Source organism: Podospora anserina, chromosome 6, assembly GCF_000226545.1.
Source record: "Podospora anserina S mat+ genomic DNA chromosome 6, supercontig 2".
NCBI classification, from domain to species: domain Eukaryota; kingdom Fungi; phylum Ascomycota; class Sordariomycetes; order Sordariales; family Podosporaceae; genus Podospora; species Podospora anserina.
In genome coordinates this window covers 965827-987117 of record NW_001914857.1, presented here as the reverse complement: position 1 = coordinate 987117, position 21291 = coordinate 965827, and the positions used below count along the sequence as shown (strand labels likewise).

Genomic DNA, 21291 nt, shown 5'->3' with positions numbered 1-21291 from the left:
GAATTCACGCTGAGGAAAATACATAGGCACCATGGGATAGGGGGTTGGATGATCAGACGTAGGGGACCCCTGGAAGTAGCGATAGTCGGGGTAAGCTCCTATGGGATATGGGTATCCGGGTTGCTGGAATTGATGCGCGAACCCAGGAAGAGGAGCGGGATATCCGGCATGCCGAGTGGGAGGCGCAGTATGATTCCAAGCAGCAGGATTTGGGTGGGTACGAGGTCCACCTGGCACGTCAGGAGCGTTGGGCCTTGCAGTCGGGCCACCTTGATCAGAAAGGGGGCGAGGGGTCTCAGCATCTTCAGGGTGAGCGCGGTTCGCAGCCGGGGAGAGGACGAATGGTGATGATTCCGGGGACCTGGCCGCCGGAATGGCCACTTCTACCACGGAACGAGCCGTAGGAGCTTGATACCCCTGGTTGTCGCCGGGAAGGCTAGCCGAAGCGATGGGTGGGACATTGTCGGACATGTCGATACACGATGATTGCTGTTGCGTTTGCGTTGGTGGTATGGCTTTTTCCTTGTGTATGTTGTTGGAAATATGAAGACGGTTGTCCCTTGCAACTCCAGTATGTGGGCATGAGTTACATCTACCCAGATCAGAGGGAAAGTGTCCTCGTCTCCTTGCTTTTGGGTTCCTGATGTCCTGAGTCAAACTGACCCGGAAATCCCCACGATTGTCCACCATCGCTAAACAACACACCAGGAGGATTCCTCCTAACCAAAGATAGGAGAGGACTTTGATAGTTGACGCGGAGATAAGGTCCACTAACGAGCTAGTCTCAACCAATGCTCTTAGTTCACTTCCCGGTCCCATCCGGACCACACACTTGACTCTCCACTCGCGGGCAGAAAGTTTAGAGTTTGGTCGATGATGAAAGAGCTTTATCCGATCAGACGGAGAAGAATCGTTTCCGTTAAACCTCGCGGGGTTCAGTGAAGTTGTCGGTGCTTGTTGTCGTTCGTGGCTTCGCACTTCCTCCAGTACCCAGGGCTTGTGAGTCCAGTTTGGACCCTGAGCTTTGCTCAACCCGGGCACGACCTCCATTTGAAATGGTGAGAAAACACACAAAACAACCACAACACCACAAATATACTCTCAACAGGTCTCAGAATGAACACACCTGCGTGACAGTGACTCGCTCGCAGGCCGCACTTCACGTAGGACAAAGAAAAGACACTATGGGCTCGCAGGCCACATAATAAGCACCGGATTGGCCTGATCAGAGGGCCAGAATTGCCTGCACGCGTGCAAGGCACAAAATACGAAGCAAAGAATAAAAGTCGATGTCCTGTCTAAAATAGAATGTCCGAAGCAGACCGCTTATATACATGACCCCTGAACCCCTGAGTCCTCTGAGAGCCCCGCTTCCTTACTCATACTCTCAGGCCTGTGGCCGCACCCCAAACCATTATAGAGCGGTAGCTTTAGCGCTTGGTTATCCCGGGACTTCGGGTTGCTTCAGGAAGCCGAGTTCCGTTCCAGCAGCTGTAATCCCTAAGCACTACTGATCCAAGCCATTGTATTACCTCTGAGGCCCTATACTTTACAGGGCTTAGATACACTGTGGAATCCACAAACAAAAGCTGTATTTTAACATATTATTAATTTAACCGAAAAAAAACTACTTATTATAGTAAAAAAAATTTAAAGTATAAAAGTTAAAAAGTGAATAATAAAATAAAAATAAAATTTTGAAAACAATATTATTAAATTTACTTTAAAAAGTTTATTTAGAAAGATGTTTTAAATTTATAAAAAATCAACGAAATTATATAAAGTAACCGATAAAAAATTCTTTTTTAACTTTTATAAAGCACTTAAGTATTTTTAATATTACCATTTCCATTTATCTTTGGCTTTTTTAACTAACTAATGTTACAATTAATAATATACTTATGATTATAACCTAATCAATTTATAAATTTTAGTTTAAATAGTTCTTTCTACCGAGATCTAATAAGTAAATTATTACACTATACTAGATAGGGAATAGCCACAACCGTGGCTTGTATGGGGAGAGGGAAATCCCAGCTTTTTAGCTCCCCCAATGAACAAAGCCTCTTGTAGATCATAGAATTTCCAACGGTTGGTCGCTGGTGAAAGCTTCAACCATAGCTTGTTCAAATCCTTCCGGCTGGGTCGGAGAGCGATAACACTACCCGAAGTCCGAGTGCAAGACATCTTCGGAGACTTATTCTACCAACAAAACAACAGAGATAACGAAGCTTTTGTAATCTACTGGTGGTACCTCCAAGTGCCGTTCTAAATCAATGACGCACGAGGCAGGTTTCCATCCCGCATCCTTCATCGGCAGTCGGGTGCTGCATTGTCCGGATGACAAATGCACCTGCCGGTGGGATGCATTGCCAGCTCTCCTGCACAATTCCCTAGGTATGCAGAAGTCATAACAAACACTCGCAATTACAACCTTATACAGTAAGATACATTTTTCTGCTGAATTCTGTTTATGCCAGCTCCTGTGCGGCAAAAAACTTCTTCGACTCGTGACATCTGTCGCTCTTGCAGCCAGGACACCTCAAACTCATCTGTGGTGAAGTCGCAATCCCGCTGTCCAGATGGGTCTTGGCCAAGTCAGCCAAAGCCTTGATAAACACAGGGCTGTCGTTCAAACTCTCCACACGCTTGACAGTGTCCTTGTGGCCCGACTCGCCAATCACCTCCTCATCGAGCTCGTAGAGAGTCTCGATGTGATCGGAGGTGAAGGCAATGGGAATCAAGACCAAGTCCTTCTGATCCTTGGCAATGTACTCTTCAACTGACATCTGGGTTTGCGGGCCGAGCCATGGCTGAGGGCCAACCTGAGATTGCCAGCATAGTCTGTAAGGGTTGACATGGCCTAGTCTCTGCATGACAGCGTGGACTGTCGCACCAACTTCGGCAGGATAGGGATCGCCTAGATGCATGTTAGCACTGCGGCTGCGTAACCAGACAAGACTGTAACATACCCCTATTCACGACCGTCATAGGCAAGCTGTGCGCAGAAAACAGCAAGACAACCTTGTCCCTCCTCTCGGGAGGATACTCCTGCAACTTTGCCTCAATGTTTTGCGCAAAAGCCTCGACCAATCCAGGGTGGACCGGCCATCGATCAATCACACTCCACTTGATAGTCCCATCGCTCCCGTCGTCCAGCGGCCCGGCCTTACCCTCCAGCCTCTGCCTCCACTTCCAGAGCTCGTTCAGACTGCTTCCCGTTGTCGAGCAGGAATACTGTGGGTATTGTGTAAAAGCAACGGCGCGACCTCCTTTTCCATTACCAAAACCATCCGCCAATAATTGCCGGTACATATGCTCGGTCAGGGGGTTGGCGTAGCGGAAGGCGACGTAGGGCTTATGAGGGGCAGTCTCAGGGGAGATCTGGTCGAGTAGCTTGCACATCTCCGCGCATTGGAGCTCAGACCATTTGCGAATGGGCGAACCGCCACCGATGGCAGCGTATTGCTTCTGGATTTTGGGGGTACGACGCTTCGAGATGAGGGGACCGAGGTAGTTTTGCAGGCGGCCAAGAGGAATGAGATCAGCATCGGCCTGGCAGACGAAAACACAGTCAGTCAAACCTGTCACCGGCGAGGAATAGGAAAGCGTTGGTAGGATTGGCGCACAAATAATCTACTGAGGAAATCGCCAACTTCATCCGTTGTGGAGGGGCCGCCCATATTCAGGAAGACCATGGCTGTCGGCCCCCGAGAGCTGGTCATGTTCTGTGTTACTGGGAACGGTGTCGGTGTGGCAAGCCATCGTGTTTGTTGCGCAGCAGGCTTAAGGAGGACTGAAGATCGCAGAGGGCGCAAAGCGGCGGCCGGGAGTCGGAAGCCCATGGCTATGACGGGGTCAGGCAATCCGGGTGTGGCTTGTGATTTTATAAAAGAATCACACAGCCGAAATCCCGGGATGGTTTGGCGTGGAAAGTTGACGATCGAGGGTCAGACACACAGGTGAGGCTTTGAAATATGTCACCGGATGACTTCTGGAACTGTTCGTGTAAAAAGTTCGGACAGAGTGTCTGGGTGGCGATGTCGGGGTAAATTGAGAGATGTTCTGGACACTTTCTTATTACTCCGCATGTTTGCCCCGAATGGTTCGGTAGCAATTGCTGTCGGCCGACTTTTGCGATCTTGGCCTTCTCCAATGACGTTGGAGATCGGTCCGTGCAGCAGCTGCCAATAAGAGCGCTTCAATTGCTTTGTTCGTGACAAGGAGGCACGTGATTTGGCGTTTAGGCAGTCGCGCGCCTGCCTGGTTCTAGCGCGTCTCAACCTGGTTGCATCATACATAATTCAATTTCGCCCGTTGAGTTGCGAGAGTCAATTATCCCTTGAATTGCGAAATATTCAATTCTCATCAATTGGACGGCGTGTGGAAACTCAATTTCTCAGGAACACTTCAACAACTAAAAGGAGTTTGTTTCCTATCGGAATGGCCTGGGGAGACGATGAGGAGCGCCGCTATGGGGGCGAAGAGGAGGAGGATGAGTTGGATGAGAATGTTGGTGAAAGTCCAATGATTATTATCAGAGTTGAAGCTGACCGAGACGTCAGGACTACAAAACTCAAAAAGATGCCGTACTGTTCGCCATTGACGTGAGCGCGTCCATGTTGCAGCCACCTCCGAGTAGCGACGACAAGAAGTCCGATAAGGATTCCGCCGTGGTTGCCGCCCTGAAATGCGCCCATCAATTTATGCAACAGCGTATCATTGCCCAACCAAAAGATATGATGGGTATCCTGCTGTTTGGGACTGAAAAGTCCAAATTCCGCGACGACACTGGTAGTCGGAGTGGCTCTGGCTATCCTCACTGCTACCTCTTCACTGAGCTCGATGTCCCAGGAGCGGAGGATGTCAAGAAATTGAGAGATTTGGTAGAGGAGGGAGAGGATGCCGATGAGGTGCTCGTTCCATCCAAGGAACCGGTACTCATGTCGAATGTGCTCTTTTGTGCCAACCAGATTTTCACGACCAATGCTGCCAACTTCGGCTCGCGAAGACTGTTCATCATCACAGACAATGAGAATCCACACGGGAACGACAAACAGGCCAAGTCATCGGCAGCTGTTCGTGCCAAGGATCTCTATGATCTTGGTGTGACGATTGAACTATTCCCTGTCAGCCGGGCGAAGAAGCCCTTCGACCTCTCAAAATTCTACGATGTAAGTAATCCTGGCACATTTACCCGTCTGTGGCCTAACAAGTGTAGGATATCGTCTACCGCAGTTCGGTCGAGGAAGGGGACAACCCTGAAGGAGTCAAAACATCAAGATCGGGCGATGGCCTGACTCTTCTCAACTCCTTGATCTCCAATATCAACTCAAAACAAACACCAAAGCGATCTTATTTCTCCAGGATGCCCTTTGAGCTTGCTCCAGGTCTTACGATCACAGTCAAGGGCTACATGCCACTCCACCAGCAAAAGCCCGCCCGCACCTGCTATGTGTGGCTTGGTGGAGAACAAGCCCAACTAGCTCAATCTGAAACTACCAAGGTTGATTCCGAGGCCAGAACCGTTGAAAAGAGCGAAATCAAAAAGGCCTACAAGTTTGGCGGCGAGTACATTTACTTCACCCCCGAGGAAGCAAAGTCCTTGAAGGAACTCGACACCAAAGTTCTCCGCATCATCGGCTTCAAGCCACTGGCCAACATCCCAATGTGGGCCTCAGTCAAGAAGTCAACATTCATTTTCCCAAGCGAGGACGGTTACGTCGGTTCAACCCGTGTATTTTCGGCTCTTTGGCAGAAGCTATTGACTTCCAAGAAGGTCGGGATCGCATGGTACGTTGCTCGAAAGAATGCCAATCCTGTCATGGTGGCTGTCATTCCGTCGGGAAGCCTCAACGACGAGGACGAGGATTCAACCGCACCATATCTCCCTGCAGGGCTCTGGCTTTATCCCTTGCCCTTTGCAGACGATATCAGAAGCGTTGAAATCAAGACCTCCACCAAGCCTGCGGATGAGCTGACAGACAAGATGAGAGAAATCATTCAGAACCTTCAACTGCCCAAGGCCACATACAACCCTCTTAAATACCCAAACCCTGCTTTGCAGTGGCACTACAAGATTCTCCAGGCCATGGCGCTTGAAGAGGATGTTCCAGATGCCCTGGATGACTTGACTGTGCCAAAATACCGGCAAATTGACAAGCGGGTAGGTGCGTATATGGCCGAGTGGAAACAAGAGTTGGCGGACAAGGCGAAAGAGTTTATGCAACTCCGAGCCACTAAACGCGAACTCGAAGAAGACGATGCGGAAGAAAGACCACGACTGGCTAAGCGGCCAAAGACCGCAGCAGGCAGTGCTAGTTCTGGTGGTCAAATGAGCAACGCAGAGCTCAAAGCTGCCTGGGAGAACGACACATTGAAGAAGCTCACGGTGGCTGTACTCAAGGATATCTTGACAAGCAAAGGAATCAGCACAACTGGAAAGAAGGTTGATTTGTTGGAGAGACTCGAGCAATGGATCGAGGAGCATGCGTGAGGGAGGCTGGCCTCATGTACTCATGTTTGTTTGGATTAGTAATAGCGCGGCATTGGAATGAACCGCTTTGACTTACACATGCCGTGTACAACTGGGCTTTACTATTTGGCTCTACAATACTTCACTCTTTTATACTTTCGATGTTGAATGTTGTTATCTATACTTCTCGTACATAAAGCATTTGAGAGTCGGAATCCACATATCGAAGAGAACCCTAACCCTACTTCTACTACTCTCGTAAAGACCAATAACCGCATTTTCCATTCGGCTGCCTCTCCCGGACTGGGCAATTTCCAGCTGACACTTACACTTATTTGCGACACGCAAGGCCATACCGCTCCCAGCCGCAGCCAAGTATGCACACAGCGACAGACCCCACCTGATTTTCGAGCTGCCCGCCACGCGCGTCTTCTGTGTCAATTGCTGCGATTGCCCACCACCGTGACGCATCGCGAGTTCGGTAGTCAAGGGCAGGGGCTAATCCCAGTCACGGCAGCCACCAACGATCACGCCTGTAATCCAATATCTCCGACTTCTCCGCCCGCCTTTGTTCGACTTCGTTCGAGTACTACAACCCCGCAGATGAGCACAACAATCAGTTCGCGATAATTTCAACATGGACGCACTGCTCGGCGGCCTGGGTCTGAGCCTGGGCGGCGCACAACAACCGAAAGCTATGTGTGGTTCCATCTTTGAGCTCCAGGACAAGCTGCGAGCTGCTCTTCAAGGGCATGTAACCGAAACCCGCGCCGACTTCATCGCAGAGACATTCCAGATCCGGTCGAATGCTGTCTTCGAGATCCCCGTCAATGAAAACGAGAACGAAGCTTCGGAGAACGCGTCAAGCATCGATCCATCGCTTGGAGAAGGGGTGCGCGCCAGTGTTGGGCCTACAGTTATTGGCAGTGATGGACAACCCGCGCGTCGAGTCAATGCTAGTGACGCTGTCATCAATCAACCGGCAGACGACAATGCGGTTCAGAAGCTTGTGGCTAGCCATATCACCACATCGCTAGGTCAGATTGATGGGAGTCGGTGGGTGGTACGGGCTGTTGCACGGACCGATCAGGGCTGGGCTTTCAGCTACATTTGCAAGGACTCATGGCAGTCATGGAGTCGGCAAGCTGCGAAGACCCCCGCCAAGACCGTTATTAGTGAATGGAGCGAGAAGGGTGGACAGGATCCTATCCATCTTTGTATGTTTTTCTTTGAGATGGATACCATATGCATAACTGCTAACAAAATACTCTATAGCTCGACCAGCTTTCGATTGCAGAGGGTGCTTGAAGATATCCTTTCTTAAGTCATCGCGGACCATCGATGTTAAGTACGAACACTCACCGCTTCACAAGACTGTTGGACAACTGATTGAGCTTCTTGCCCCTCCGCCAGTTGCTCCTGTCGTAAAGACACCAGAAAATAAACCGAAAGAACCCAGAGCCCCAAGGCTACGCAAAGAGCCGAGAGCGCCAAAGGAAACCAAGACAAAAACATCACGATCGAGGAAGAGAGCTGTAGGAGAGGATGGTCTTCCAGTGGAGGATTCATCACAGCCAAAGAAGCGGCGAAAGAAGAAGGACTCTACGGCCCCAGCTGGTCCGGTTGGCGACCCTTCTGAGCGACAGCTCTACAACAATGAAGTCTACGGTGCTAACAATGCTCAGCCGAACGGAGACTACGCCGATCCGGTGCCCCCGGTCTTCAACCTCCCACCAGGCGAGCTGGAGAGAAGGCGGGATGTTGCTAACAAATTACTTACTGATGCTGGAATTGACCCACAGACCTTGTCGACTGAGCAGTTTAACATTTTTGCAAATCAGTCGCCAGATTTGCAGAAGGATTCGCTGGCTATGCTTGTGAAGTATGGCGCGGAGAGACTGCGAATTGTACATCCTACCAAGGACGGGGCAAATTCAGAGCAAAGCACACCATCCCAAAGCCCTCCAGTCCAGGTGCCAGCCTCAAGGACGCCCAAAAAGAGGTCGCGGAAAAAGAAGTCGGAGGCAGAGCTCCAGCCAGAAGAGGCTGTTGCACCTGTTGCCCCTATTGCACATGTCTATTCCGGCGCGGTGGAAGGCAAGAAACCCCCACGTGGTGTGTGTGACAACTGCCGGACTCACAAGCCACCCAAAGACTCCAAGGTAAGACATGTTCTAGAACGAGTAGAATCGGAGAGGCTAACACATGTTATAGTGCGACAAAGCGCGACCTGTGTGTCAAAATTGTCTCGCTAAAGGTTGGGTGTGCCACTATTCCCACAGAATACGGGGCAAGGAGTCGAATGTCGGCCCAGAGGCATTGGCTGCACCAAGTGTACCAGAGCCAGGCCCCGTTGCTATTTCAGACGATGAACCTGAAGATTTAGGGTCACCTGGATTTCACACCGAGCCTGCCGAAGACCACCAAGCCTCCCAAGAGCTTTCGCCAGACTCAATTGAAGAAGCGCCAGAACCAGTGGCTCATGACTTCCCTCATCAAATCGAATCACCCTCCGATACCTTCTCTCAAGCTCACGGGTTATATCACCACTCTTCAGGGCTAACCTTCCCTCAAACTTCCACAACCCATACAGAACTAGCACAGCCAAGCATAACCTCGGCACCTGTGGAACCTGCCCCAATGGAGTATATCACTCCTCCGGTACTAGAACCTGTTGCTCCGACTATACCTGAGTTTACGTATCCGGAAAATCACAACACAATGCCCCAGCCGCAGCACACGAGGGTGGTAGAACCACCCTCGAGGCCGAGAAGAAGCCTGCCAACTAGCCAGCCCTCTCATCACAGCAACACTCATACCGCCAGTCTCAGCAATCAGACAAGCCAAATAAGTGCTTGGTCTGCTCCTGCTCCTGCTCCAGCTCCAGCTCCAGCTCCAGCTCCAGCTCCAGCTCCAGCTCCAGCTCCAGCTCCAGCTCCAGCTCCAGCTACAGCAATGCCAACTCGGACTTCACCAAGACAGCATAGAAGTAAGAGGTCTGCTCCAGTTTACCAAGGTTATGACGACCTGCGACAACAGCAACCGTCTGCTTGGACCAGTGCCAACTGTCCTGCGGCCACACAGCCTGCTCAAGCTGCACACACTTCTCCCTACCAGTCGGCGGCACAGCTTTCTCCGGCCAAGAGTCGGCAGAGCAACCGATCTCAGACCCCTGTGAACAATGCCTCGCGCCAGCCTCAGCCGACGCAGTCAGTGACAAATACCTCGGGTTACTCTGCTACTCAGTCCTCACAACAGACAACTCAGCCAGATTCGACGTCGACCTCGACACAGGGCTACAACTACAACCAGTACTCGAACACTGCCAGCGCAAGTGCTTCAAGAGCCGATTCGTCTAATGACCGCATAGGCTACCAGCCCTATTCCAGCACACCGGCAGCGCCAAGTACGAACACGGCCTCCTTCTCCAACTTTGACAAGGCGCTCGAGAATTATAATCGAACAAACCACATGACCTCATCAACCAGTCATTCGACACCGGTATCCCAGAATGTAGCCTCCTCTTACACCACAACGGCAGATGTCACACCCAGCGCTTCCCAATGGGGAACTACTTCGACTTCTCAGACCCGGAACTCTCACAACTACAACGCCAATCAATCTGCTTCCAGCAAAAACTCTTACACCCAACAATCACAGGCAGTTCAGGGGTTTAACATGCGTCCTCAGCCGCCAACAATGCAGACTAGGAGCTCAACGGCGACGTATGCGCAGCAATCTCAGCAGCATCACCAGCAGCAGGCACAGCGTCATCAGCAGCAACAGCAGCACACCCAACAACCGCAACAACAAACCCAGCAGCATCAACAGCAGAGTTATAATACGTACTCTAACCAACCGCAGCAGCATACGAGTAACAATCAGCAGCAGAATTGGTATGGTTTTCAGAGTGGGAATAATGCCTCGTCGGCGTACAGCTCTGCGACTGCGGCGGCGGCTGGTGGGAGCGGGGGTTACTCGGGAAGTGGGGGGAGTCATGCTCATGGGGGAGGTCATGGGGGACAAAGTCATGGGCAGCAGCATCGGTCGATGAATTTGTCGAGTCATACTTATAGCAGTATTGATGGGGGGGAGCAGGCGTTGTATGATTTGTTGAGAAATAATCCTACAGGGTAGGGGGGTTGATGGTGTGGATGGGTTTCTGGCTTGATTCTACATTTCCAAATACGAAAAGGGGGTGAAATGGATGGGGAAAGGGGTTATATATATGTAATTTATAGATGCGGGAGACGCACAAATACATGGTATTTGCTTTTTTGCGGGGGGTTGTGGGATGTGTGGGGGAGAAGGAGGGAAGAGGGATGGGATACGGTGCGTTATACTATGGACAATGGCTTTGGCATTGCGTTGCTTGTTGCGGATATCGCAGTGCCTGTTGCGGTCGGTTAGATTTTAGATGGTGTTATTGCAAGAGCGGAATACCCGGCCGAGGGGAATAGAGTAGCTGTTATAGCTCGGAGTAAATACGATGACTTACATTACTTTGGTACTCGATTGTGGTTTGGAGGTGTGTGGGTGCTGGGAATCGTGATTGTGAGGTGATGGATGGGAGGCAATGGGGAGGTAATGAGAGGTGAGTTGATGGGGTGGTGCTACTTTTGAGTCCCCCTTTCCCCGGATCCAGTGACTTTTATTTACCTTCCTTCATGAAAGATTTATAATATAGGCTGCCTTCTGCCAACTTGTCTATTCGAAATTATGCTCGTCGTGAGGTTGTCAGCGGCCCAAGCTGGCCAGGCTACGCAAGCCTCCTTTCCCCCCCCCCCCTAAAGTTCGGACAGGAGGTGATGCCAAGATATTGTTGACACAGTCCGGTGAAACTGAGCAACCAGGCAACAAGAAAAATATTGGTTCGCGGGTGGTTTTGGAGTGATTGAAGCATCCAAGGCAAACAGACAGCATTGGTATTTGGTTTGAGATTGCGGTTCTAGTTCGGATTGCCAAGGGCTGTGTTCGAGACGTAGTGAGGATCTTCTAGGAATTAAAATGCTCATGGACCACAGACACAACTGCCACTCCTGGTAGCATTAGCCTCAGATGAAGAATGCCCAAGCTAAAACTCTCAAAAGGGAAGGCAGAAAATAGGTAGTAAGCCGCCACGGTACTGCATGGAAACATGGTTGTCCTACCTCTCTCCCCGAGCTCGAGGATGTTGGTCAGATCGAGTACAATTCAGTATTGCCATCAAAGCACAACAGCAGAGATCGCGGCCTGGACTCACTGCAATATCCATTGTTGTAGACGCAATTGCCCTAAAGTTCATCATCCTCATCTCAAAGACAATCTCTGATAACGTCGTTCTGAACGAAAGGACAAAACCTTGCTCTGTCAACCAAAACCCACAAAGACATAGGGCAGCTTCTTACTCCTTAAAAAGGACCTTTTTATCTCGTATCACCTCCAAGTCCCCCTTAGAAGCTGATCAAGCGCCCCATCCATCGCCTCCCAAGCCCCTGATCTTCTGCCGTAGCCTCCATTTCTATCTTCGCCACCACCACCAAACACAACCTCCATTTCCTGCATCAACTACCACATACGACCATAACCAACTGAAAGCTCGGGATCCCGTCCGCTCTCCCCTAGATAAGCAGTTGAGTGCCGAACTAGTACTCAGGTGGGTGACCACTGGGGAATCCTCGGTGTTGTATGTTTTTGCCGAATGAATTTTTGAACCCCACTGGCAAATCTGGGCACCCCCGAGCAAAGCCCTGCCTGTCAGAGAGGGAAAGAGGGCTTGGAGAGGACATATACCTACCCTAAAGCTGCAGCAGATGGAGCAGTATTCTATGTACAGGGAGGGGTGAGTAAGTTGGTGGTCACGAAGGAGGATTGATGAGAGAAAGGGTTAACTGAGGTGTCACGGCGAAGCTGGGTGTTAAAGGGTGTGAGAGAGGTATGTTATGTGAGATGAGATTTGTGAGTGTTCCAAACTTGCCACCCCGGAATACTCTCGATATTGTGCGCCCGTATCATACATAAGGTTTTCTTGTATGTCTTACTTTATGAGCTTATTGAATATCATTTATGGGATTCTGCCTACAGCCTTATTTTCTGACTCGTCTGTTTCAACTCTGCCTTCTTCTCTGAGATATTCGCACCAAAACTCACACAGTCTCTGTCAGCTGGTTTGCGGGAGGGGATTCTCTGTTGCTAGAAGCTTTTGAAGTCGAACAGCGACGTTCCCTTGTTGCTATGAGGGGCATCTAGGTTTATTTACTTCGTTATGTCTGTGAAAGTTGACTTGTTGTTTTGTAATCCTGTATGGGAAATGCGGTGGGATCCAAAGGCATAGCGAAATATGAATGGAGCAAGAACCCAAAGGGATTAAGGCACCAATTCTCCGCGAAAGGGGCACTGTTAGTGATTGGAACCAATCAGATGTGTTGTGGCTGGCTTCTCGGATAACATCCGATCCAGTCATGGGCGTTGGCGTGATTTTTCTAGAAAATCAGTGGCATGGTGCTCAAAACTACAACAATATACATATAACCTGGAGAGAAGCTCTTCGATGTCAAATATTTTACTTACTACCGATAAGCTGAGTCTGAATGTGCTCACGTCCTCCTCCAAAGAAGTACGAAACAAACCGGGTTCCGTTGCGATACATGTCAAGCATGACATCCGACTTCACCTACCAGAATGTCCCCCTGCCCAATCCCTCCTACTACATCCGCCTCCTCCACCTCCACCCTCCTTCACCTCTAGTCCCCGGTGATGCCTTTTCATCTCCCCTCCACTGCTCCATCTCTGTCTGCCCCATCGACCAACCCACCCCTTACCACGCCATCTCCTACACATGGGGTCCTCCAAACAACGAGCGTCACTATCTCCAAGTTCATCATCATAACAACCCCGACTCACCATCCCAGCAACTCCCCATCACCACCTCCCTCGACACTGCCCTCCGCCATCTTCGCCAACTCGCCTCAGGGAAAGTAGCCACGCTCTGGATCGACCAAATCTGTATCAGCCAAGCCGAAAACGCCTGGGATGAAAAGTCGAAGCAGGTCGGGATAATGCACAGGATCTACTCATCCGCCGAGCAGGTGCGTGTGTGGCTGGGGCCGGCAGAAAATGGGTCAAACGAGGTGATGGAAATGTGGGAAGAAGTCGGCAGGAAATGTGAACAAGAAGTCAATCTAGCCAGCTACTTCTCCTCCAACCTGAGTGCCATCCACACTCTTATCGACCATGTGAACAATCGGACTCCGGACGATCCAGTTACCCAGCGAATTCAGAGGTACATGGACTGGGCGGCGCCGCGAATGAAGCCCTACCTGAAGGGGATGACGGTCATGTTTTCCCGGCCGTGGTTTCGTCGCGTTTGGGTGATTCAGGAGTTTGCCCTTGCGGCAAACACGGTGTTTGTTTGTGGACTGAAGGTCATACAGGCGCAGTATCCGGCGTGGGTGCTGAACATGTATTCTCACTGCAGAAGCCGGATCTGGCCGGGTGACTTGACAGAGGAGGACTTTGAGGTTTCGGATAAGCTGTGGAATCCAGCGTTTGACACGTTGTTCACGATCAGGAAACGGAGACAGGATCATGATAATGCGGTGAAACGAGGTCTTCTGGGTAAAAACGAAAGCCCCCCACCAGGTCCGGGTGCTGGAGATTATCTGTTTGATCTCCTGGTCAAGACTTCAAGTGACCAGAGGATGGAGGCTACCGATCTGCGAGATAGAATCTACGCGTTGCTCGGCGTGGCGGTCGATCGAGAGAAGCTGGAACGGTTGGGATTAAAGCCAAATTATCAGAGGCGTAAATTCGAGGAGGTCCTACTGGCTACCGCTCGGGCTATCATACTTCGCGGAGAAGTGCAGATACTGTCCTTTTCCCAGTTTCCCAAGCAGCACACCCTTCCCTCCTGGGTACCTGAATGGAGACCCGGCCTGGCAACTCCATATTTCCACTACAGCAACAGGTCGCTAGGCCGTCTTCCCCCCATGTTTACCGCGTCTGGAAGCTCAAAACCCGCAGTTATCCAAATGGATAACCCGGCCATCATCGGCCTGCGCGGTTGTCGAATCGATATCGTCGAGGACACATCCGACCCTTGGACACAAACCGAGTGGGACATAAGCAATAACTCCTCCTACCTCACCTTCCTCCGACAAGTCCAAGCCCTTTGCGATCGATCTGCTGTCAAAGAACAGAATATTTATCCCTCCGAGCCACGCCGGACGGAGGCATTCTGGCGAGTTCCCGTTGCAGACTGCGAGATCTCCCCAAACGGCCTAGCCCGCGCCACCACTGCGCAGTCAGCCGAGATGTATGCCTACTGTCTAGAATCATGCGAGCTGTTTGAGTCCGCCTCCCCGTCTCAATGGGATTCAAAGACTGCAGCTAGGCACGAGGAGCTCCGCCCGGGAAGTGTGTACTTTACGTGTCTGGGAAGGACAGCCAACAAGAGGCCATTTCTCACGGAGAGAGGGCATGTTGGCCTCGGACCACTTTCCACGCGAGCTGGAGACATTGTCGTCATTTTTTCTGGGGCACCGATCGTGTACCTTGTTCGACCGACGGCACGCGAGGGACATTTTGAGTTTCTTGGTGATGGCTACTGTGATGGGGTCATGGATGGAGAAGCGTGGGATGAAACAAAGGCTGAGACCTTCTTTCTTGTCTGATTCATGCTGTGTTTTGGACAGAGAGGTTGGGTGAACAAAAAGAAATTCTTAAGTATCCAAAAAAAATATATAACATACAACACCGAGGATTCCCCAGTGGTCACCCACCTGAGTACTAGTTCGGCACTCAACTGCTTATCTAGGGGAGAGCGGACGGGATCCCGAGCTTTCAGTTGGTTATGGTCGTATGTGACCACTACCTCCCGAAAATGATATTATATCGACCATAACAACGCTACAAAGAGGGCTTCATGATGAGTTACACACCGCCATATCCTGTCTCCAAACTTTTCAACGCTCAAGCAGCGTAGTAAAGTGGAGGTAAGTAACTAGAAAGCGTTGCATTTAAAGTGGGCGAGAAGAAAAGCAAGAGTGCGATTGGGTCAGTATGATGTTGAAGATGTTGTTCGAGAAAGTTTTTGATATTGCCAAGACATCTTTGCTGCTTATGTAACTGACTATGTTGCCCAGACAAGCGCACACGTCTGTTTACTTCTCCCTTTTTCCTGAAATCCCACTAGACACCACAGACACCACACACATTTATTTACATCAAGACAGACTCACTCATTTTTTGCAATTTACTTCAACATGACATATCACAAGTGACAAAACACAATCAGAGAAAGTTCGCTTCTCATTCTTGTCAAACGCACCGCTTTTGCTTAACCCCTCCATCCGCCTATCTACACAACCTCTACCAAATCCCTCTCATCTCCACCCTTCCAAATTCCCAAATCAAATACCATCCCTACCTACCATCAAATAGCATCCCCATACACCTCAATCTCAACCTCTTCTCCCTTCTCCCCATCCTTCCCCTCCACCTCCCCTACCACCTTACAATCACACCCCACCCTCCGTCTAAACTCCCCCTGGTCCAATCCCTCCAACTCCCTCAGCGCCTTCTTCGCCGCCCCAATCTTGGAATACCTCGCACTCTGAGCCACCGCATGCGCCAGCTTCTGCCCATGCACCATCACCGCACAAACAACCTGCTTTTCCCCCATCATACCCCCCTCCTCATCTTTATCAACCATAATCTCCCTCGTCAGCAACCGCCACTCCTGGCACCGAAACCGATGCTGCATCTCATGACCCAGAAATGTCACGGGGTGTTTATTGGCAAACGTGTCATACAGCCTCATGTCCTCAAACCAGAACTGGATGTGCTTGTCAAAGAAATCCTGGACGGTTTGGTAGTCGTAAGAGGAGTCGACGAATATGGCGCCGACGTAAGCTTCGATCGTATCTGGAAGGCACTTCGGAGGGCGGGAGCAGTCCACCCAAAAGTCTCTCGCAAAATTGGACTCTGACTTGCCTTCTTGTACGGCAGCGGCTTTCGCAGCGGCAAGGGCCTCCTCAATTTCTGTGACGTACGACGCGATTTCGGACTGGACCGCAGGCGAGCTGTGCTGGAGAGATCGGTGGAAGCCAATGTAGACTGCGAGACAGCCCAAGAACTGGTTGGAGACCATGGCCATCTTGTGTTCGGTCAGCCACTGGGGGTCGGCCCCTGGGAAGCGATGGAAGAGATGGTCAATGCATGCCATGTCCAACAAAGCGTCGCCAAGGAACTCAAGACGTTGGTAGCTGGGAAGCTTCTCCCACGAGGTTGGGTAAGTCGGGTGCTGGAACGCGCTCCTCAGCAGACGGGGATATTGAAATCGATAACCCATCCTCTTGTGAAACTTTTCGGCCATGTCTTCCTGCACGCTGTTTGTTGGCATAGTCTGCCATGCAGGTTTCTTGTACACTGCGTAGTAGTCAGACCATGTCTGCATCGTATGGTTCTTGTCATTCACCATTCTCGTCACTGCTTGAATGGCCATGTCAAAGTTGCCAGCTTCCTGTGCAGTAAGGTAGGCGGCGCCGATGATGGCCTCGCAGACATCGGCAATAGACTTGTCGGCCAAGACATGCTTCTTCCTGATGTCCTTTCGTTTGCCGCGCTTGAGAGTTAAGCCCTCTGGGTACCAAGTGCGGCGGTTGAAAGCCATGGATCGAATGTACTCTTCTAGCTTGACCTCAAGTGCGTTGTTGAAGAGGTTCCGGTTGCAAATCAAGACCATGCGCTCGACGTGGTACTCAAACTCGTCCTTGTCAGGGATGAGGGTGTAGATGGCAATTGTGGTGGCCATTTTGAGGAAAGCATCTCCCAAAAACTCCAGTCTCTCGTAATTGTTGCCCATGCCGCGCTGGAAATTCACCTGCTCAACATCCTGTTCATCAGTGTTGTCGCTGTCCTTGGTGAAGGCTTCAAGCGCCAAGTCTGGCCTGATATTCAATCCCAGCATGTTACACGCATCCAAGGCAACCAAGTTGGAATCGACACGGTGAATGATGACAGGAAAGTTGTAGGCCATAGCCACAACCTGAACTGGAAGCTGCAGTCTGTTAGCGTTGCAATATCCGACTCAGAAAATGGGTACCTTACTGGTGAGATCTTTAATGGTTCTAAAACCAAGAAGCACTGCTTTGGTTCCAAGTTTTCGCCCTCCAGACTGTCATCCAAAAGGTTACGCTGGGTGGACAATAGTTCAGCCTCCACCACTGCTTGGTCGCCCCGGCTCTTGAACTTGGCTCGGGACTTGGACCACAGACTGTTGCTGTAGTTCAGAATGTCATGCGCGTCACACGTCGTCCTCCAAGCCCTGTGGCCGGGGGCGACAATGCCTTCGGGCACAGGGTCCGTAGGTTTCATATCGTGACGGCGTCCACGAAGGTAGAATTTGCGAGCACCATCCCAGGGGTCCCACACGTATTTGTGCTCGAAGAAGTCATCCGGTTCGTCAAAGTTGTAAGTAACGATGTTATTTTCTTGGACGTATTTGACGGTGTCCCAATCGATAAGCTCGTCTGATGCCGGCGCGGAAAAGTCGGAGGAGTGGTCTTTGCAAGTCGGAGCCAGAAAGTAAGGCAAGTCGTAAAATGTCGCCTCGTACTCCTTGCTGAAAACATCCTTGAATATCGAGAGAGTGAAGGCGGTCAAGCTGGTTAGCTCCGCTTCATCCACCTCAATGGGTTCATCTGCCAGTACGAAATTGACGATTGAGGAACGAGACTTTCCAAAATAGATCGGGAACGAAGCAACTTGAGGAATCCGTCTTCGTGTGAGCAGCAACAGTGGTAATGACGGTCTGCCAAGTGACTCTGGACTTTCCAAAGTCAGGGCCGTTGCAAAGAGCTCGGTGGGCTCGCCGAGAGTTGACCAGACCTCCGGCTTCATGCGCATGCCATACTCTTCCTTCTTCTTGGAACTGATGGCAAGACGGGCATTACGCATGGCGGGGAGCTGCTTGGTAAGAGTTGGTCGAAGGTGAGTGTCCAAATAGTTGCCCCGAACAAGCTGAAGACACATCTCAAAGGCCGCTGAACACTTGGCTACTGCCTTGCTGCCGTGCACTTTTCCGATGGCAGATCTGATCGGAGATATAGCCGGTAAGATGACTTCACACTGAAACCCGCCCTCGGTGGTATTGACCGTGTATTCCGGTGTTAGGTTCGTTTCTGGCGGGTGTGGGAGTGATGACACAAAGTTGGCAAGACAGATGAGACTCTGCTTGTAGTTCAACTTTGCCCCAGTCTCCGGAACAGTGTACTGTCGTTGGCCTTTCTCTTTCCTCAGAAAGTAGTCCATTTTGAAGTTGTTTCCGGTCAGCTTTCGCGTGTCCGGCATCGCCTCGCAAAACTTCCTGAGTCCGTCTTCGCTCTGCTTGAGCTGTTTCATCTTTTGCAATTGCTCTGAGTTCCCTCTCTCAATCATGTGGATGTAGGTCGACTTTTCTTGACGAGCGCGCCCACGAGATTGGATGTACTGAATCAACGTGTCATACAAGTCGAACCTGATGATGATGTTGCAATCAGGAATATCAAGGCCCTCTTCCGCGACCGAGGTGGCAAAGATGCAGTTGAGCTCTCCTTTCTTGAACTTGATGATGGTCAGGACCTGATCGCGGTAGCTAGTCTTGGAGCTCTCCCAGCTGGAATCATTTCTCCCGCCGCCAATCTGTTCACTAGAGTTAGAGAAATTGATATTTTCTAGAGGGGTCAACTTACAAGAATACCTGGCTCAAGACCAGGAATTTTGAGTTCCGGCTGTTTGAGGAGGTCAACGAGAATGTTTGCTGTGTTTCTCTGCTTCACAAAGACGATGCATCGTCTCACAAGATCCTGACTGCTGAACTGATCATGAAGAGTCTTCCAGAGCTCGATGACCTTGGAGGAGAATAGCCGAGTGTCCAGAATAGGCTGTTCAAATTCATGATTTTTCACAAGCTCGTGAGCCTCCCGCACCCTGTTCTTGTCAAGACCCATGAGTTGGCTGAAGGCTCCTTGGCGAAGCAGACTTCGCTCCGCTTGGGTCTCGAGTTTGGCAATGTCCTCTTGGTTGAAGAAGAGTTGCCAGTACCGGTCAGCGCACCATGGCCCCAGTTCAGCTGTTGCTTGTGAGGTGAAAACAAACGCCTTTGTGAAGTAATCATGGTTCCCAACCAGAGCCTTGATGGACTGGTGAAGAGGGGTCGTCCACTGCCGAGGCCTTCTGTCGTACTCCAGAACTATCTCCTCTTTTGGACAACTGATGGTATGTTGAATGATGGTTGGGTCAGAAACTGTGGCGATCTGGCTGTGAAGCAAACCCTCGAGCTCAGCGGCAGCAATTCTTGGATCAATCTGGGCATCAACAGGAGAGGCGGTCATTCCCAAGATGCGCGGCCGTGCTTCATTGTCCTCATTTTGGATGTAGAAGTCTTTGATGATCCGGGCATAGGGGTGGTTTTTCTTGGTATGATGGCACTCATCAAATATCAAGAGATTGATCTGGTCCATGCGGATGTATGAATGGTGGAGGCATTGGTAGAGAATCTCCGAGGTGCAGACGATGGCCATATTCTCCTGGAATGTGGTTTCCCAAAACTCCGCTGACGATCGATCGAGCATCTGTCCGCAAAACTTGGCTACCGAGTAGTCCAGGTTGCACGTCAGGACTGCATGCTGCTGAAAGACGAGAGCTACTTTGTCCACGAGAAAGAAGGCAATGCGCTTCGGTTGGCCTTGGAATCGGTTCTCGAGCTCGTTTTGTATCGTCCATCTCAGAAGCAAGGCGGCAATGAGCGTTTTTCCCGATCCTGTAACAGAAGTTAGCCCATGTGAGTTCCAAGGAGTGTTCAAGTGATAGACATACCGGTGTCCAGCACTGCGATTGTGTTTTGGGTCTTGGCCCGCTCAAAAAGCTCCAGCTGGTAATCTCGCGGGCTCGTGATGATCTTTTTGTTCTCGAACTCGCGCATCAGCCAGTTGGCAGACCTCTCCTCATCCAACACCAGCTTCCCAGCTCCTTTGGACAGGTTCTGCTGGTTCTCCTCTAGCCAAATGTCGAACTTTGCATTGTCTGCTCTCTTCTTCTCGGACATCTTGCGCGGCCCTGGCGGATCGTTGACCTCGAATATCTTGCCTCCACCACCGCCATCGTCCTCGTCTCCGTCGGTGTCAACATCGTCATTCGCCTCACTGCTGGCATCTGGCGAGGTTTGACTTGCAGTGTGTGGGGTTGAACCATACAGACTCAATAGGTCGCCCTCAACTAGGCTGCCCGGCGGTGATAGCAGCACACCCGGAGACATCTTCGGCAGCGTTGTGAGAAGGATGGGTAAGGTAGTCGAGTTTGTTGCGAGAAAAGCACGGTGGCGCAGTTGGGTAGATAGGGTAGGAGTGAGAAAAGATACGGGCTGTGAGAGTGTTCGGTGAAAGTTTTGGGAGAGTGTTTGATGAGAGCCGGTAGTGTTGGCAGATATTGATGGGTTAAAATTGCTCTGTAGGCAGAAGGCGCAAGAAGGGAGCTTTCCCACTGAAGAAGAAGGTGCGATCGGAGCAGGTGTTTCTGATCAGTTGCGACTTCCCGGAGCAGCCAAAAGAAATCTAATAAAATTGAAAAAAGGCGGCACCCGGAAAACGCTCTAAAAAGTTGAACAGATCAGTTGATTGCTGCGAAAGATGTGGTCTCTGAGTCTGGAGCTATCAGCTTCTGCAACTATCCGCAGGCTTCCGCGTAGAGCAACAAACCTCGATTTCGACCGATCACGAAGCTCAACTCTGGGAGATGGGAAACCTGTGAATGTGAACAAGTTTATTAAGGCTCAAATCCTAACTGAGAAAGCTGTGTGT

At 50.7% G+C, this 21291-nt stretch overlaps 5 protein-coding genes across 5 annotated transcripts, besides 5 other annotated features; 3 read left to right on the top strand and 2 right to left on the bottom strand.

The window, feature by feature from the left end:
- Positions 1-1054: a repeat region (transposon grenouille copie 4).
- Positions 1055-1414: a long terminal repeat (LTR grenouille).
- A 32-nt stretch (positions 1415-1446) lies between these two features.
- Positions 1447-1602: a long terminal repeat (leptodactylodon).
- Positions 1603-2471: 869 nt separating this feature from the next.
- PODANS_6_6190 (uncharacterized protein) lies at positions 2472-3845 on the bottom strand (the record flags this gene model as incomplete). Its single annotated transcript, XM_001910084.1, has 3 exons — positions 2472-2920; positions 2973-3555; positions 3630-3845. 3 exons carry the CDS (start codon positions 3843-3845, stop codon positions 2472-2474), a joined length of 1248 nt encoding a protein of 415 aa, XP_001910119.1.
- Positions 3846-4443: 598 nt separating this feature from the next.
- Positions 4444-6496, top strand: PODANS_6_6180 (uncharacterized protein; the record flags this gene model as incomplete). Its single annotated transcript, XM_001910083.1, has 3 exons — positions 4444-4512; positions 4566-5174; positions 5222-6496. The coding sequence occupies 3 exons, from the start codon at positions 4444-4446 to the stop codon at positions 6494-6496; spliced, it is 1953 nt and encodes a 650-aa protein (XP_001910118.1).
- Positions 6497-7112: 616 nt separating this feature from the next.
- PODANS_6_6170 (uncharacterized protein) lies at positions 7113-10612 on the top strand (the record flags this gene model as incomplete). The annotated part of the gene is made up of 3 exons (XM_001910082.1): positions 7113-7692; positions 7760-8590; positions 8700-10612. 3 exons carry the CDS (start codon positions 7113-7115, stop codon positions 10610-10612), a joined length of 3324 nt encoding a protein of 1107 aa, XP_001910117.1.
- A 1414-nt stretch (positions 10613-12026) lies between these two features.
- Positions 12027-12151: a sequence feature (rRNA 5S).
- Positions 12152-13101: 950 nt separating this feature from the next.
- PODANS_6_6160 (uncharacterized protein) lies at positions 13102-15126 on the top strand (the record flags this gene model as incomplete). The annotated part of the gene is made up of 1 exon (XM_001910081.1): positions 13102-15126. The coding sequence occupies one exon, from the start codon at positions 13102-13104 to the stop codon at positions 15124-15126; it is 2025 nt and encodes a 674-aa protein (XP_001910116.1).
- Positions 15127-15231: 105 nt separating this feature from the next.
- Positions 15232-15319: a sequence feature (rRNA 5S).
- Positions 15320-15887: 568 nt separating this feature from the next.
- On the bottom strand, positions 15888-20750 carry PODANS_6_6150 (uncharacterized protein; the record flags this gene model as incomplete). Its single annotated transcript, XM_001910080.1, has 4 exons — positions 15888-17513; positions 17564-19135; positions 19186-20255; positions 20312-20750. 4 exons carry the CDS (start codon positions 20748-20750, stop codon positions 15888-15890), a joined length of 4707 nt encoding a protein of 1568 aa, XP_001910115.1.
- Between the last annotated feature and the right edge of the window lie 541 nt (positions 20751-21291).